The 15,393-nt window shown below is 39.7% G+C and overlaps 1 protein-coding gene across 3 annotated transcripts in view; it reads right to left on the reverse strand.

Moving 5' to 3' along the window:
* The window catches only part of SNX1 (sorting nexin 1), a 40,783-nt gene that overhangs the window by 10,427 nt on the left and 14,963 nt on the right, over positions 1–15,393 (reverse strand). For all 3 annotated transcript variants that reach the window (XM_015085542.3, XM_053223896.1, XM_015085541.3), the window contains exons 2-8: positions 15,121–15,229; positions 9,271–9,398; positions 8,657–8,723; positions 3,697–3,740; positions 1,582–1,723; positions 811–889; positions 289–364 (exon numbers count right to left, since the gene is read on the reverse strand). In XM_015085542.3, the coding sequence (XP_014941028.2) occupies positions 289–364; positions 811–889; positions 1,582–1,723; positions 3,697–3,740; positions 8,657–8,723; positions 9,271–9,398; positions 15,121–15,229 (645 nt within the window). The remainder of the gene's footprint in view (positions 1–288; positions 365–810; positions 890–1,581; positions 1,724–3,696; positions 3,741–8,656; positions 8,724–9,270; positions 9,399–15,120; positions 15,230–15,393) is intronic.

Consider the following 15,393-nt stretch of genomic DNA (forward strand, 5'->3'; position numbering starts at 1 on the left):
TTTCTGCCCTTCTCCTGCTTGCACTCTGTCTCTCTCTCTCAAAAATAAATAAACATTAAAAAAATTAAAAATAAAATAAAATAAAATAAAATAAAATAAAATAAAACCCGTTGCTTTTGACTACAGGCAGAACTTCTTTTATTTCAAAGGCTGAAAACTACCTGTCATTCTTGAGGGCTTACAAATTAAGACACAGTCTTATACTAGGTTAAATGCATATTGAATGAACTAGTTTCATTTCACTAGAGGCAGGTATAAATTATGAAATTCAGTTTGTACAATACTAACCTCTTCTTTTTCTAAGAACTCCCTGACATCAGGATCCTGTAACATGGTAGGATGATTCACAATCCTCTGAAGGTACCTACAGGGTATAAGCAGTTATCTGGTTAGTCAACCTGGCCTCACAAGGTTTTGGGTGTCAAGCGTATGTCTTTCACTACTTTAAAATGTGCTCAGATAAGGCACTTAAGTATGACTCTGCTAATAAGCACAAATTCATGTTTTTCACATTTCCAAAGAGAGAAGAAAAGTAACTGCTCGGAAAGAGACCTCAGAGCCAATTATATCTGACTGCAAAAGAGAATACCATTGTCTGCTCACTTAGGGTGAGGAAAGAAAAGAAGATGGTCTGTTCCTAAGGTGGGAAGGTCAGAGACAAAGGAAAGGTTAGAGAGCTAAGAGAGGTGTGAATCTTTAATTCAGTCAAGTCTCATCTCTACTAACTCAAGTGAATGTTTCATAATTAAGTCTGTTTCAGCTTTTCACTTGTTCTTATGTTACTCAGGAAAATGGATGTATGGCATTTACCTTTCTAGAGCGGCCCTCCGTTTTTCAAGAAATTCTGCAGAAGAGGAATCTTCCTTCCCAACTTTTACTTTTGTCATTCCTGGAATGGAATTTAAAAAGTAAAAATAACTGTAAATCATCATGAATTAAAAAACAAAACAAAACAAACACCTGTGAGAAAGCCCACAAAAGGAAAGGCAATGAGAACAGCATTACCAAAAACAACCAGAGGCCACTTCTACACCCCTACGTTGCGAGGAGACATGAACAAAAGATTCTTTACATGAGAATCATTTTTTGAACTAGTCTCAAAGTGCTGAAAGTTCTCAACTCTGGGACTTGCAGAATATTATATGTTTTCTAAAAGGGCCACAGGACTCTAAGTCTAGATGAACAAACATCAACTGATGGCAATGGGAAGGTTCCTCAGCTCCCCCAAACCTCCATCCAATTTAGTACATTTCAATCTGGAGGAATTAGGAATCATTTAAGACTTCTGATACCAATACAAACTCAAACACCACACGTGCATGCACACACGCGCGCACACACACACACAGAGCTGTGAAAGCTCAAAGCATAGCCTCCTACTGCACCCAAGGAAAGAGTACATGTCAAAACATGCTATTTCTCTAGGCCTCATGTGATTTACAGGAAAACACTGGAAATATTTCTTTCCTAACCATAAGATTCCACAGTTAAGAGAAGTATTCTCATATACTAAGTAGAAAGTATACTGCAGAAAGAACACAAAGGAAAAAATCCAGGCAGAATTAAAGACCACATGCTTACCTATTAGGCTTTTCTCGGGTGGAGGAGGGACAATAAAGCCATTCTGAGAATGTTTCTCCGAAAGCTTCTCGTAAAGACCCAGAAAGTCACTAAATCTTCTTTTCACTGCAAACTGTTTACTCCTGAACATTGGTAGGCTCGTCTTGGGGACAGAAAAAACACAAGGCGATATCATTTCAAATAGAAGATGAGTATCTGTAAAGTCATCTGGTTGATGTGAAAGGAGTTTACTTCCCAGATCCCTGTCCTTTAGCCACCTGGCAAATAACTTTCTCCAAGGCTGAGATTCTTAAACCTTCTGAACTACAGTCTCCTCTGCCAGGAAGTCTACAGAGCCCTTCTCAGGATAAGAATATTAAATGCATAAAACAAAATGTATAGCGTTACAAAGGCAACTAATTAAATTCAAATCCAGTTCTACTTCCAGGTTGAGAACACTTGTTCTAAAAGGAAACAGAGGGGGGCGCCTGGGTGGCTCAGTCGGCTAAGCGTCCGACTTCAGCTCAGGTCATGATCTCACGGTCCGTGAGTTCGAGCCCCGCGTCGGGCTCTGTGCTGACAGCTTAGAGCCTGGAGCCTGTTTCGGATTCTGTGTCTCCCTCTCTCTCTGACCCTCCCCTGTTCATGCTCTGTCTCTGTCTCAAAAATAAATAAACGCTAAAAAAAATTTAAAAATAAAATAAAATAAAATAAAAGGAAACAGAGGTTGAAGTCTAGTTTAAAGAGGAAATCTATGGTCACCTACAACCCATTCATCTTGCACTGCCTTATTAAGGGTATTTGCCGCTGGAAACAAAGCAGTGAAACAAAAGACAGACTAGAGGGGGGAGGATCAGGTGAAATATCTACACTGTAGACACTTTAAACTCTAAAGTGTCACAGGATCTAGAACTCACAGGGCGCAGGCCAACAAGTAGTAGTAAGACAATATAAAGGAAACTTCTAGCAAAAAAGACGAGGCCTATATCATAATGACAGATCATTATAATACTCACCAGGTAGGCAAAATCTAAGGAGGCTGTCCTTGCCAGTTGTTAGCAGGGGAGTATATCAATGGGAACTTTTACACACATGCCAGTGGGAGTATAAATTGGTACAAAGACTTTTTTAAAAGTTTATATTTAAAAAAAAGCAGAAACAAAAACAAAAGTTTATATTCCTTTTCCTCAATATCTGCTCTATCTAGTACCCTGGGGGACTCCTCCTGTTTTTATACACTCTAGAGAAACTCTTCTACGTGTGCACTAGGAGACATGTGCAAGAAAGGTCGTGGTTCATAATTACAGAAACTGGAAACATGCCAAATATTCACAACAGGAAAACAGATAAATATATTATGCTATAATCACACAATGGACTAACTACAGCTACACACAACACAGATGGGTCTGAGAAACAATGCTAGTAAAGAAAGCGCTATTTTCAGCATGATGCCGTTTTTATGAAACTTAAGGACAAAGCAAAACAGCATATTGTTTAGAGATACATATGTGAACAATTTTTATAAAGGAAATGAGAGACAACTCAGGAGAGTGGTTGTCCTTAAGGTGTGAGGCAGGGGATATGACAGGGAGAAACACGCAGGCAGATTGAATGGTACTCATCTTAAGACTGGTGGTAGGTTCGGGGCTTCATTTTTTATGCTTCATAACCTGCATACAACATTGTGTAAGTTTTGTATGCATTAATGTTATATAAAAAAGGAAGACCAGACCTGAGGGGTAAAAGGGCAGGGAAAGTATTAAAAGAAGTTCCACACAGGAAACCTCATAAGAACTGACAATTTTTAAACAGATGACATAGTTTGGGGCAATCCACCAAACTAGTTCTAAGCCACAAAATTCCTACAAAGGACGGGAAAAATGTCAGAGATACCACATGTCTTAATAAAACTTACAAAGTTTCACACTGAAGTGTTAGCTCTCTGGAAGAAAAGTGGAAAGGCTCAGATGAGATTACCAAAGGGATGCAGGCTTGCTCCATCTTGAGTAAACTTGAAGGAGGATGTTGGCAAAGAAACTAAGGAAATACCCAGAAATAATCTGAATGATGACCTTCTTGGTATAAACACCCAAGTCTATTAAGTTGGTTACCAGCTGGGTCGCTTGGACTCACCTGTGTTGTAACTTTGTAGGCTACATAGGCATTCATACCATCCCCTGTGGGAAAACAAGAAAGCGTGAGAGGAGTATTCTGCAAACTAAAGCAGTGCTGATCTTGCTAATATCTAACCAGGAATCATAGACCACAGGGGCCCTGTATAAGAAGAGACACTTGTTTCATCTCCAAGCTTTATAAACTATCCTACAATCTCCTACTTTGCCTTAAGGTCTTTGCGGCACATATCATGCCCCCACGGATGCTGGCGGGGTCCCAGGTTGAGTTAAACAAGAGAGTCAGCCCCCTGTTCCAAGGCCAGGCTCCATTTATACCCTTCACAAAGCAGCACTGGATACTGACAATCCATCGGTTGTTACCATGCCAATATTTGGGCTGGTTATACACATCTGTCTAAAATCAAACAATTCTCTTGCTGTATAAAGCAGGAGGAGAAGGAAGCAACTGATGTAAAAGGAAACAAGCAGTTCTACCCTAAGCTAGCTCTGGGCTTGGTTTGCTCTTTCAGAAATACTGTCACGGACCCCTCCATTGGTGCTGGGGGACACTGACCTCTCTCATCTAGCATGTTCATCCAGAGCAAAGGACCTGGCAGGAAGACGCTTCGGCTGCCTGATGTCACACAAATCTCTTTCCTGGAGGAATTATTTTTCTGAAAAAGCCTTTGACTGTTAAATAATTTGGGATTCAAGCAATTGTTTTTCTCTGTGGTAGTGTTCTGACCTAGACCACTTAGGGACATAAAGGCACCATTGACTCCCTGAGCAGTGAAAAGACATACAGTGGACTCTGACAAAGCTCCAGGGCTAGAATGTGGTGTTTTGGGTTGGTTTTGTTCCCTTCTTCCCCCACTCAATTCTTCCTCACACCAAACAGAAAAACCTAGGTCAACAATTACTAGGTGCTTATGATTCTGAACTGGTCCTGGGAGAGGGCCCAGGGGAAGAAGGTACAGTACTGGATCGGCAGGGCACATACAGCAGGGAACCTGGTTTCAATGAGACGGCTAGGAATGCCTGTTTTTAAAAAGTACATAGAGAAGTTGGAGATTATACAGGAAGGAAGGGCTTGTCTTCTCTACCTTTCTAATACTACCAAAAGGGTGTACGTGAAACAGAAATCATACGCTAACCCTTAGAAATTACTGCGTATCAATTACCACTGTTAGTTCTCTTCTAACCACTACATTGCCTAACACTACCAAGAACATTTACCACTGTTAAAAGGAAAAAAAATCTAAATTTACTTTATAGAAAAAGTATTCAAAATTTCATTCAGAGGTCATAGTCAAATTTCCAAGTGGTCAACCCCGTAATTTAGTGCCTGCAAAAAAGGAAGCCTAAGTGCAAACATACGTAACACCTAACAGCAAAGCAAGATCATCAGTTTGCCAGCCTATCAGCTGCTTTTACTGAGGCAATGAGTGAGGGAAAACATACCTGCATGTACACACAGAGTTCATAAAATATGGAAATGGGCTAGTAATACAGCAGTTTTAAATTTACATTAACTTCCTAAATAATTTCAGAGAGTTGGAGATGGCATATGCAAATTACCATGGCTCTAAAAAGCACATCCTGGTAGAAGTGGGATCCTATTTATTTATTTGTTTGGTTTTATTTTTTGTTTTCACTTTTTAAAACGTTTATTTATTTTGAGAGAGAGAGAGAGAGAGAGAGAGAGAGAGAAAGAGAGAGACAGAGACAGAGAATGAGAACACGTGCGCAGGGGAGGGGCAGAGAGAGAGGGAGAGACAAAATCCTAAATAGGCTGCACTCAAAGCATGGGACTCCATCTTATGAACTGTGAAATCATGACCTGAGCCAAAATCAAGAGTCAGATGCCCAACCGACTGAGCCACCCAGGTGCCCCAAGGTTTTAAGTAATCTCAGTGTGGGGCTTTAACTCATGACCCTGAAATCAAGAGTAGCATGCTCTACCAACTGAGCCAGCCAGGCACCCTGGTTTCTAATTATTTAGATGTGGGAAGGAGAAGCACACGTTGAATAAACAGCCCACACAAATAGAAGGTGTGGTTGTAAAAATCAGGTTTTTTTGTTTTTTGTTAATGTAATCTCTACATGCAACATGGGCTCAAACTTACAACCCTGACATCAAGAGTCACATGCTCCAATAACTGAGCCAGATAGGGTGCCCCAAGATCAGGTCCTGAATATGAACATGCTCTAAGCAGCTGGTTTCTTGGCATCAACGTGACTAAGAATCTAGACTATGATACAGGGAATGAAAGCTTATCATCAAAGGGATCTGTGTTTAAATAAATCTGATCCACAGGATGTTTAAATTACTGTTATGGAATGAATTCTGTACTCCTAAAAAGATATGTTGAAAGTCCTAACTGCCAGCATCTCAGAGTATGACCTTATTTGGAAACAGGGTCTTATAGAAATCAAGTAAAAATGAGGTCAGTAGTAGTGGGCCCTAATTCAGTATGCCTTCTGTCCTTATAAAGAGAAATGTGGACACAGAGATAGACATATATAGAGGGAAGACAATGTGAAGACGCCCAGGTAGAATGTCATGTGACAATGAAGGCAGAAATTGGGGCGATGCAGCTACAAGCCAAGGAATGCCTGAGGCTCCCAGAAGCTAGAGGAGAGACACAGAAAACCTTCCCTAGTGCCTTCAGAGGGAGGATGGCCTTGCTGACACCATGATTTCAGAATTGTGAGCAAATATATTACTGTTGTTTTAAGCACTCTATTTGTAGTACTTTGTTACAGAAGCCATAGGAAACTAATATACTCCCTCCCTCTTCTCGTCTATTAAACTTCATGACTTTTATTTAATTATTTTTTCAAAACATCACGACTTTTATTTATTTTTGAATGTTTATTTATTTTTGAGAGACAGAGAGAGAGAGAGACAGAGTATGAGCAGGGGAGGGGCAGAGAGAGGGAAACACAGAATCCGAAGCAGCTCCAGGCTCTGAGCTGTCAGAACAGATCCCGACATGGGGGCTCAAACTCATGAACTGTGATATCATGACTTGAGCTGAAGTCGGACACTTAACCAACTGAGCTACCCAGGCGTCCCTAAAACATTATGACTTTTAAATATTAAAACAATTAGTATTATTCAATTATTCTTATTCTACTAAGGATTTAAAGCAGGTAAAGTTTGGGGCGCCTGGGTGGCTCAGTTGGTTAAGCGGCCGACTTCGGCTCAGGTCATGATCTCGCAGTCTGTGAGTTCGAGCCCCGCGTCAGGCTCTGTGCTGACAGCTCAGAGCCTGGAGCCTGTTTCAGATTCTGTGTCTCCCTCTCTCTGACCCTCCCCTGTTCATGCTCTGTCTCTCCCTGTCTCAAAAATAAATAAAATGTTAAAAAAAAAAAAAATTAAAAAAAAAATAAAGCAGGTAAAGTTTAACTAACTTAAAATCAATGTGCTTACAAAATACTTATAAATATTGGAGAGGCAAAAAATAACCCCACACATGTAATCCAAAGTACTGGCCCAGGCTCTACCACGAACCATACTGTGACCTGACAGGAAAGCTGCATTTCACCTAGTAGTCCTCAGTTTCCTCTACTACTGGATGGGGAAACTGTATAACATGCTCATAAACATCTTATCAGTGCAACAATCTAGGAAAAGTCAAACTCAACAAACCATTTTGGCATAAAGTCTAATTACAGTTTATAAATTCCTGTTTCTAGGGGTGCCTGGTTGGCTCAGTTGGTTAAGCATCCGACTTCAGCTCAAGTCATCATCTCACGGTTCGTGGGTTTGAGACCCATGTCAGGCTCTCTGCTGACAGCTCAGAGCCTGGAGCCTGCTTCAGATTCTGTGTCTCCTTCTCTCTCTGCCCCTCCTCCACTTGCACCTGGTCTCTGTCTCTCAAAATTGCATAAATGTTAAAAAAAATTTTTTTTTAATTTCCTGTTTCTAGTTCAGAACAAAGGGTTGGAAATTACATTTTCCTCTTGACCATATAAACAGCACCCATGTTTACGAGGAAAGGTTCTGTAAAGCCTCTTTTCTCAGGGACTGTACCTAGAACAAGGAAAGTTGAGGCCTGTTGCTCTCTGCTCGATAATAGCTTTCACAAATTTGCGACATGGGAAGGCCATCCAGAAAACCCAAGTTCTGGCCAAAATTATGTATTGTGCTTTTTGAAAACCCAACTTCCCCCAAACTTGACCAAAATTCAACCAGGTCCTTTAGTCATTACCTATCAAAGAGAGATAGAAACTTAGGTACTTCTTTAGGCTATCAAGAATGCATGATAAATAATATGTGACAAGAATTCCAAACTTTTTAGGGGAAAAACAAATTTAGTACCCTCAAATTTTAGAACATGTTTTAGGATGCTTAAATAGAATTTATGATTTCAAAGAAAAGTAAAATGGTCTTATCAACTCTGTGGGAAAAGCAATTTTTGGTTGTTTTTTTTTTTAATGTTTATTTTTGAGAGACAGAGAGTGCAAGTAGGGGAGGGGCAGAAAGAGGGGGACAGAGGATCCAAACAGGGGCTCAAACTCAGAAACTGTGAGATCATGACCCGAGCCAAAGTCGGATGCTCAATTGACTAAGCTCAGGTGTCCCACAATGTTTGGGTTTTTAAGAAAGGATTCTGGGGCACCTGGCTGGCTCAGTCAGCGGAGCATGCAACTCTTGATTTTGGGGTTGTAGGTTTACGCCCCATGTTGGGTGTAGAGATTACTTAAAATCTTTAAGAAAGAATTCTAATAGTATTTAAAGTCTCTGATTTTTTTTTCCCAAAAGCAAAAAAAAAAAAAAAGCCTAATTAAGTACTAGGTAACTACTATTTCTAGCGTTAGAAGCATAGCAAGGGGAATAATCTTACAGGAGAGAGAATGATGAAGCACTTCACATTTGCTAATTCAGCTCTAGAGGTAACCATGCAGAAACTGGCTAGCCATGTTTTCCTTGGCCACATCCTAACATCAGAAGGATGTTCGAGTACACTTACCTATCTTCTCAGGATCAGTTATACCAACTGTCAAATCAAATTGGTCTTCCTGTTCTTCTTCCTCTAGCTTTTAAAGAGAAGACAAACCATGAGAGTTAATACACAAAAAAGGGTGTTAATTTTGCCCTGTACTTACCTTGTTTCAATTTAACAACATTAATTTATATCCTTCTACACATCAGTGTTAAGTTCTGTCCATTTCCAATAATTCCAATGAATAAACCTCCACAATTTTAAGGTGAAGATTGCTCAAAGGACTTTGTTACATCTATTCACCTAAAACCTTATTGTGATCATAATAAATAATTACTAGATTTTGGAAGACTTGTGTTTGTTGGGCTAAAGAGAGAATGAGGAAAGACTACACTCTTGAATATGGGAGCTTCAGACATTAAGTATCATTAGTGTTCACTGAAAGCCTCTGTGTTATCCTCTGGGTAATAGATACTCTGACCAGGAAAGAGTTCTTTATTGGATTTTGGCTGTCCATTAACCATAAAAGTCTTCTTCAAGAGTCATAAATATTTTTTCAAGGTTCATAGTCAACTGAACTTTAGACTGGCAACACAGTCCTAAAAATCCAAAAGAAACAAGACCAAAGCACAAAGTCTCACCTCCTCATAGCTTGTCTGGGGCTTAGAAGAATTTGTGGCTTCCTGTGGAGGAAGAGAAATCAGCATTTTGGCTGGCACCTTCTTCTGATTATTTTGTGTACTGTCCAGGGAGAGCTCCACTGTGGCATCTAAAAATAGTTGATATTTTACAATGCAGATCCATAATGGGTCTCTGATGGCTAAACTTCAGTTCTATAGGCTAAGACAAAAAACAACAGCAACCACTCACAATACTTACACGTTTTCAAACTAAAAGAGTGAGAGTAGAGAAATTTGACCTAGGTGAACAGAACAAGGGAAGAAGTTTTTACATAGATAAAAGGGGAGTATGGTAAGAGAAGTGCTCTTTTGGCACTAGTTTGGCAGAACAATCTCTCCCATTTCCAAATACAACTGCTTAGCTATCCTCTCCTACATAAAATTTAGGCAAGAATCAGGTATTAAGCAAAAAGACTACATAGCCAAAGTCAGATTTTACTTTACTAATTAGGAATTTACTTTACTATTTTACTTTACTATTTACTTTACTATTACCAATTTACTATTAGGAATATTCCCTTAAAACCCTATATAAACTCTATTTATTCCTGTTATAACTATTTGTAAAAGAAGAGTGAGTTCAGCTAGAGTTAGATGTACTGACAGCAAAAAAATGACATCAAAGGAAATCAGGAAAACCGTTAAGCTAGAAAAAACAGACCCAAAATACAAACACCGTAACACTTGGGAAAAGACACTATTCGTCACACCTGAGATTGGCAATGTTGTTTTAGCACAGTTTTTGTTTGTTTTTTTGTTTTGTTTTTTTTGTTTTATAATGTTTATTTATTCTTGAGACAGAGACAGAGCGCGAACAGGGGAGGGGCAGGGAGAGAGGGAGACACAGAATCTGAAACAGGCTCCAGGCTCTGAGCCGTCAGCACAGAGCCCGACGCGGGGCTCGAACCCACGAAGTGTGAAATCATGACCTGAACCGAAGTCGGACGCTTAACCGACTGAGCCACCCAGGTGTCCCCCCCACCTTTTTTTTTAATGTTTAGCACAGTTTAAGAATTGTTTACAGGGGCACCTGGGTGGCTCAGTCCGTTAAGCGTCCGACTTCGGTTCAGGTCATGATGTCAGAAGTTCGTGGGTTCAAGCTCCTCCTCGGGTTCTGTGCTGACAGCTCAGAGCCTGGAGCCTGCTTCAGATTCTGTGTCTCCCTCTCTCTCTGCCCCCTCCCTGCTCACACTCTGTCTCACTCTCAAAAATAAACATTAAAAAATTGTTTACAATTATACTTTTAGATCATCTTGCAAAGATTATGTTTAACACACGCTATCCAAGGGGGATAAAAAGATGTTGTAACATCTGAAAATCTTTCTAATAAAAACCGTTAAAAAAAATAGTGCTTAAAATTGCTTTTGTCTATCTGGGAAAATCTCAGTTGAGCACAACAACTCATTCCGTAAGTGTTCTAGAAAGGGGATTTTAAAAGAGCATTATGTACCATTTTTAGACATTAAATTTTTTTTGACAAATAAAAAGAATGCACTTTCAACTTGGAGCAATACAACTAGAAGTTCAAAACCTAAACAGCTAAGATTTTTTTTCCTTTTTAATAAAGAAAAACATAAATAACTACTTGGGTTTAGCCTGATCAGTAGGCATTCAATTTTACTCTTAGAAAATTCAAAGAAAGCTATTTGTTTTTCTTTTCTAGACTTTCCTTGGAGCTAAAATGAAACAAGAGATGGGGATCTATAAGGTATAACTAAGTCCTAGATCAATGTTCTAACCATTAAATATGAATCATGTCTACAAACATGGATGTCACACTGTTGGAACTGGTAGCTACCAGGAAAAGGTGGCTATGTAATCTGACCCTGGTGTGGGTGTACAAAACAAAAAAAAAAGTACACATGATAAACGTCTCAGGGTGGTAGGGCTCTTTGGAGCAAGCAACCAACTGAAGTATGTTAAAGTTACACCATGTAGGCCCCAAGTAAATAATTAAGTTAACAAATGTGTTTGGAAATGAAACAGGAGGCACTTTTTTGAGAGAATGTGCACATGCAAATCGAAGACGGGTAGAGAGAGAGAGAAAAAGAGATAGAGAGAGAGAGACACTACCAAGCAGGCTCTGCACAGTCAGCGTGGAGCCTGATGCAGGGCTCAAACCCACAAACTGCAACATCATGACCTGAGCAGGAAGTTAGATGCTTAACTGACTGAGCCATCCAGGCACCCTGGAGGTACTTTTTATTTTAAACCTTTCACTTATTAAGTGCTACTGAAAGCCTTTTGAAGAGCTATGTATCTTTTACTGATATTCATGTGACAAAGATGCCTAATCTTATGTTAGAAAGTGGTTTTTTTGTTTGTTTGTTTGTTTTTTCAGGGTGCCTGGGTAGCTCAGTTGGCTGAGCATCTCACTTGATTTCAGCTTAGGTCATGATCCCAGGATCATGAGATTGAGCCCTGTGTTGGGTTCCTCACTGAGTGTGGAGCCTGCTTGAGATTTTCTCTCTCTCTCTCTCTCTCTCTCTCTCTCTCTCTCCCCACCCCCCCCCACCCTTCTCCCCTGCTTCTTTCTCTCTCTCACTAAAATAAAAAAATAAAAATTAAAAATTTTAAAGGGGTTTTCTCTGCACTCTTGACAAGAGTAATGGAAAAGCCTTTGTGCTCCATCACAGAGACTCAGATTGTCACTGAACTAATCATGTGGAAAATAAACTCAGAACATTTAAATCTCCACAATCCATATCTAAGACACCTGAGAAGCTACTCAAGTCCTAAATTAAATGTCTCATTACAGGTATTCCTTTCATGTTCCTTTCTTAGTAGTGAGGCAGGTACTGGCTGCTTATGAAAACAGTAGGGGATCAAAGTAAATCAGAATCTTCATTACTCATGAATATGTCCATGATAAAGATTTCCTACATGTTCATGTACATAAAATCCAGCCATAGGGGTAACTCAGTCACACTAAGATTTCAAGTCTTCTTATAAGGAAAGATAATATGAATGTTAAGGACCCAGAGAGAACCCCCCTTTTTTTTTAAATTTTTTAATGTTTATTCATTTTTGAGAGACAGGGAGAGACAGCATGAGTGGGAAGGGGCAGAGAGAGAGGGAGACACAGAATCCGAAGCAGGCTCCAGGCTCCAAGCTGCCGCATAGAGCCCTCAACACGGAGCCTGACGGGGGGCTTGAACTCACGAACTGCGAGATCATGACCTGAGCCTAAGTCGGACACTCAACCTACTGAGCCACCCAGGCGCCCTGAGAAAAAACCCTTTTTAACCTGCCATATAACTAAAGATAATTCATTAGATAATTGCATTTCTCCTCCAGTAACTTTATCCAAAACAATTACTACCAGAATGAACAGTGTGCACTTTTAAGTTTCAGAGATAAAAGGTATTGGAAAATCTTCTAATAAATGATTAAAGTCATTCTAACTTCTCTTTCACGTCTTTAAAAACAATTTTTTTTTTAATGTTTATTTATTTTGAGGGAGAGAGAGAGACAAGAGTGCAAGCGGGGGAAAGGCAGAGAGAGAGAGACTGACACAGAATCCGAAGAAGGCTCCAGTCTCCAAGCTGTCAGCACAGAGCCCAACGCGGGGCTCAAATTCACTAACTGCAAGATCATGACCCGAGCCAAAGTACAACGCTTAACCGACTGAGCCACCCAGGCACCCCACTTTCACGTCTTTTAAATTTCCTACCAGAGTTCTAATGAGAGGACCTTCCCAAGATGTTATCCTCTGCCCTCCCATGTCTCCCTTTGCTCACCACTCTTCTCTGAGTTGCTCACTCTAGGAAAACAACTCCTGTGTGTTCCGTTCCTCCCTCTCTCCCCAGGTAGAGTACCACAATTCAAATCACCTCCTGGGCATTTTCCTTTGCATTTCAAATTTAAAATATCTCAAACCCAAACTCACTTTTCCCTCAAAGCCAGTTTCTTCTTTCAGAATGTAGTTCTCAAAATGCTCATTTTCTTCTTAATCCTTGGATTTGAAACCTTTGACTCCATCTTCAATTCCCATTTTTGGATGTCCATTACATCCAATCACTAACAACAACAACCAAATTTTGTTGATTTCTCTTTTGAAAAGTTTTCACCTTTCCCTTCCTATTTATATCCTCTTATTTTTGGTCATTGCCATATCATTCTTTTTCTTTCTTCTTTCTTTCTTTCTTTCTTTCTTTCTTTCTTTCTTTCTTTCTTTCTTTCTTTCTTTCCTTCCTTCCTTCCTTCCTTCCTTCCTTCCTTCCTTCCTTCTTTCTTCTCCTTCTTTTCTTTTTTTGAGAGAGAGAGGGTGCAAGTGAGCGAGGGGCAGAAAGACAGAATGAAGCAGGGCTTACCAGAAGTGGGGCTTGAAATCACCTGATGTGGGACTCGAACTCACTAATCATGAAATCATAACCTAAGCCGAAGTCAGATGCTTAATGATTGAACCACCCAGGTGCCCTGCCATTTCATTCTTAAGCAAATCTGTAACTGCCTTCTGAAGTATCTAGTTTTTCTCTACTGCAATCCATTTTATATAGTAATTCCACTAGATCAGTCTTCTCAAAACATTACTTTACCCGTATCACTCTATTTTTTTCTTAAAATTTATTTATGTATTTATTTAGAGAGAAAGTGCATGTGCAAGCAGGGGAGGAGCAAACAGAGAAAATCCCAATCAGGTTCTGCACTGTCAGCACTGAGCCTGACATGTGGCTTGAACCCATGAACCAGGAGATGAAGACCAAAGCCCAAATCAAGAGTCAGATACTTAACCTACTGAGCCACCCAGGAGCCCCTGATATCACTTTCTTTATTCAAAATGGCCAGTGGCTCTTAGTTGACAGTAGGATGAAAATTCAAACTGTAATTATTACTGATGTCTAAAAGCCTCCCAAACTACATTTCAAGCCTTTTCTTCCAGGGCTTCTCTAAGAACTCCCTGCTCTGGTTCAAGTTTATTGACTGGCTTTCAAACTTACCTGCCCAACCATTAGTACTGTTTCTCCTTTTTCTCCTACATAAATTCTGCTTCTTCCAGGAAGTCTTCCAAAGTCACTCTTAGCCAGAGTTTCTCAATGTGGGCACTACTGACATTTTGAGCTAAATAATTTTTTTGTGAGGGCTTGTCTTGTGTATTACAAGGTTTTTAGCAGCATTTACATCCTCTATCCACCAGATACTAATAGCACTACCAGCTGTGACAACCAAAAATGGCTGTCACCATTGCCAAGTGTCTTCTGGGGGGCAAAATCACCCCCTGCTGAAAACAGGGAGGCCCTCTCAACAAATAATCATTAGGCCCAAAATGTTACTAGTGCCAAGGTTAAGAAACCCCACACCATACTAATGTTTTTCAAACTGCAGGCTGTGGCTCTTTGGTGAACTATGAAATCAACTCAACGGGTTGTAAATAGCAGTTAAAAAAAAAAAGGAGAAACAATAGAAAATTTCAGATTGTATTGTAAAAGCAAGTCACTTAATAAAACTTTGTTTCAGTTTTATATAAATATGTATATATTTTGGATTATGACACAAAATGTAATTCTTACTATGAGTCTTGGTCTTAAAAGTCTAAAGCTACTACTTTAGTCTGATCTCAAAGATCTGAGACTTAGTATTTCTAGCATTCTTGCCACATTTATATTGTTTAGTAGCTTGTCTAACTCGATCTGTATGTTTATGTCTTACTCCCTAAACCTGTCAGAATCTTGATAGCAGGGACTATATTCTACATGATTTGGAATCCTCCATAACCATATCCTTATGTGGAGTTATGTTTCCAATATACATCTTGCTTATTAACTCAGCAACTTAGAAGACTTCTAGTGTAAGTTATGAGTCCATACTTGCCTGCAAAGAGATCCTGTGGTTCTTGGTCTTGTTCCTCATGGATCCCATTTTCTTTGGAGCCATTGTTGATGGGAAAGGAAGCAACTCTCTTTGGAGACTGGGGCTTATTCTGAAAATGAAGAGACACTCAGAATAAAACAGTACCATTAAAAACAAACCTAAAAAGTGACTTAATGCATCCCTCAATTGCACCCCCAGGTGTTTAGGGAAGACGGGCCCACGATTCAGTCAGTTCAATAAGCAGCAAATCATCATTAGTGATGTAAGTACTGC

The sequence above is a fragment of the Acinonyx jubatus genome, chromosome B3, assembly GCF_027475565.1.
Source record: "Acinonyx jubatus isolate Ajub_Pintada_27869175 chromosome B3, VMU_Ajub_asm_v1.0, whole genome shotgun sequence".
Classification (NCBI taxonomy): domain Eukaryota; kingdom Metazoa; phylum Chordata; class Mammalia; order Carnivora; family Felidae; genus Acinonyx; species Acinonyx jubatus.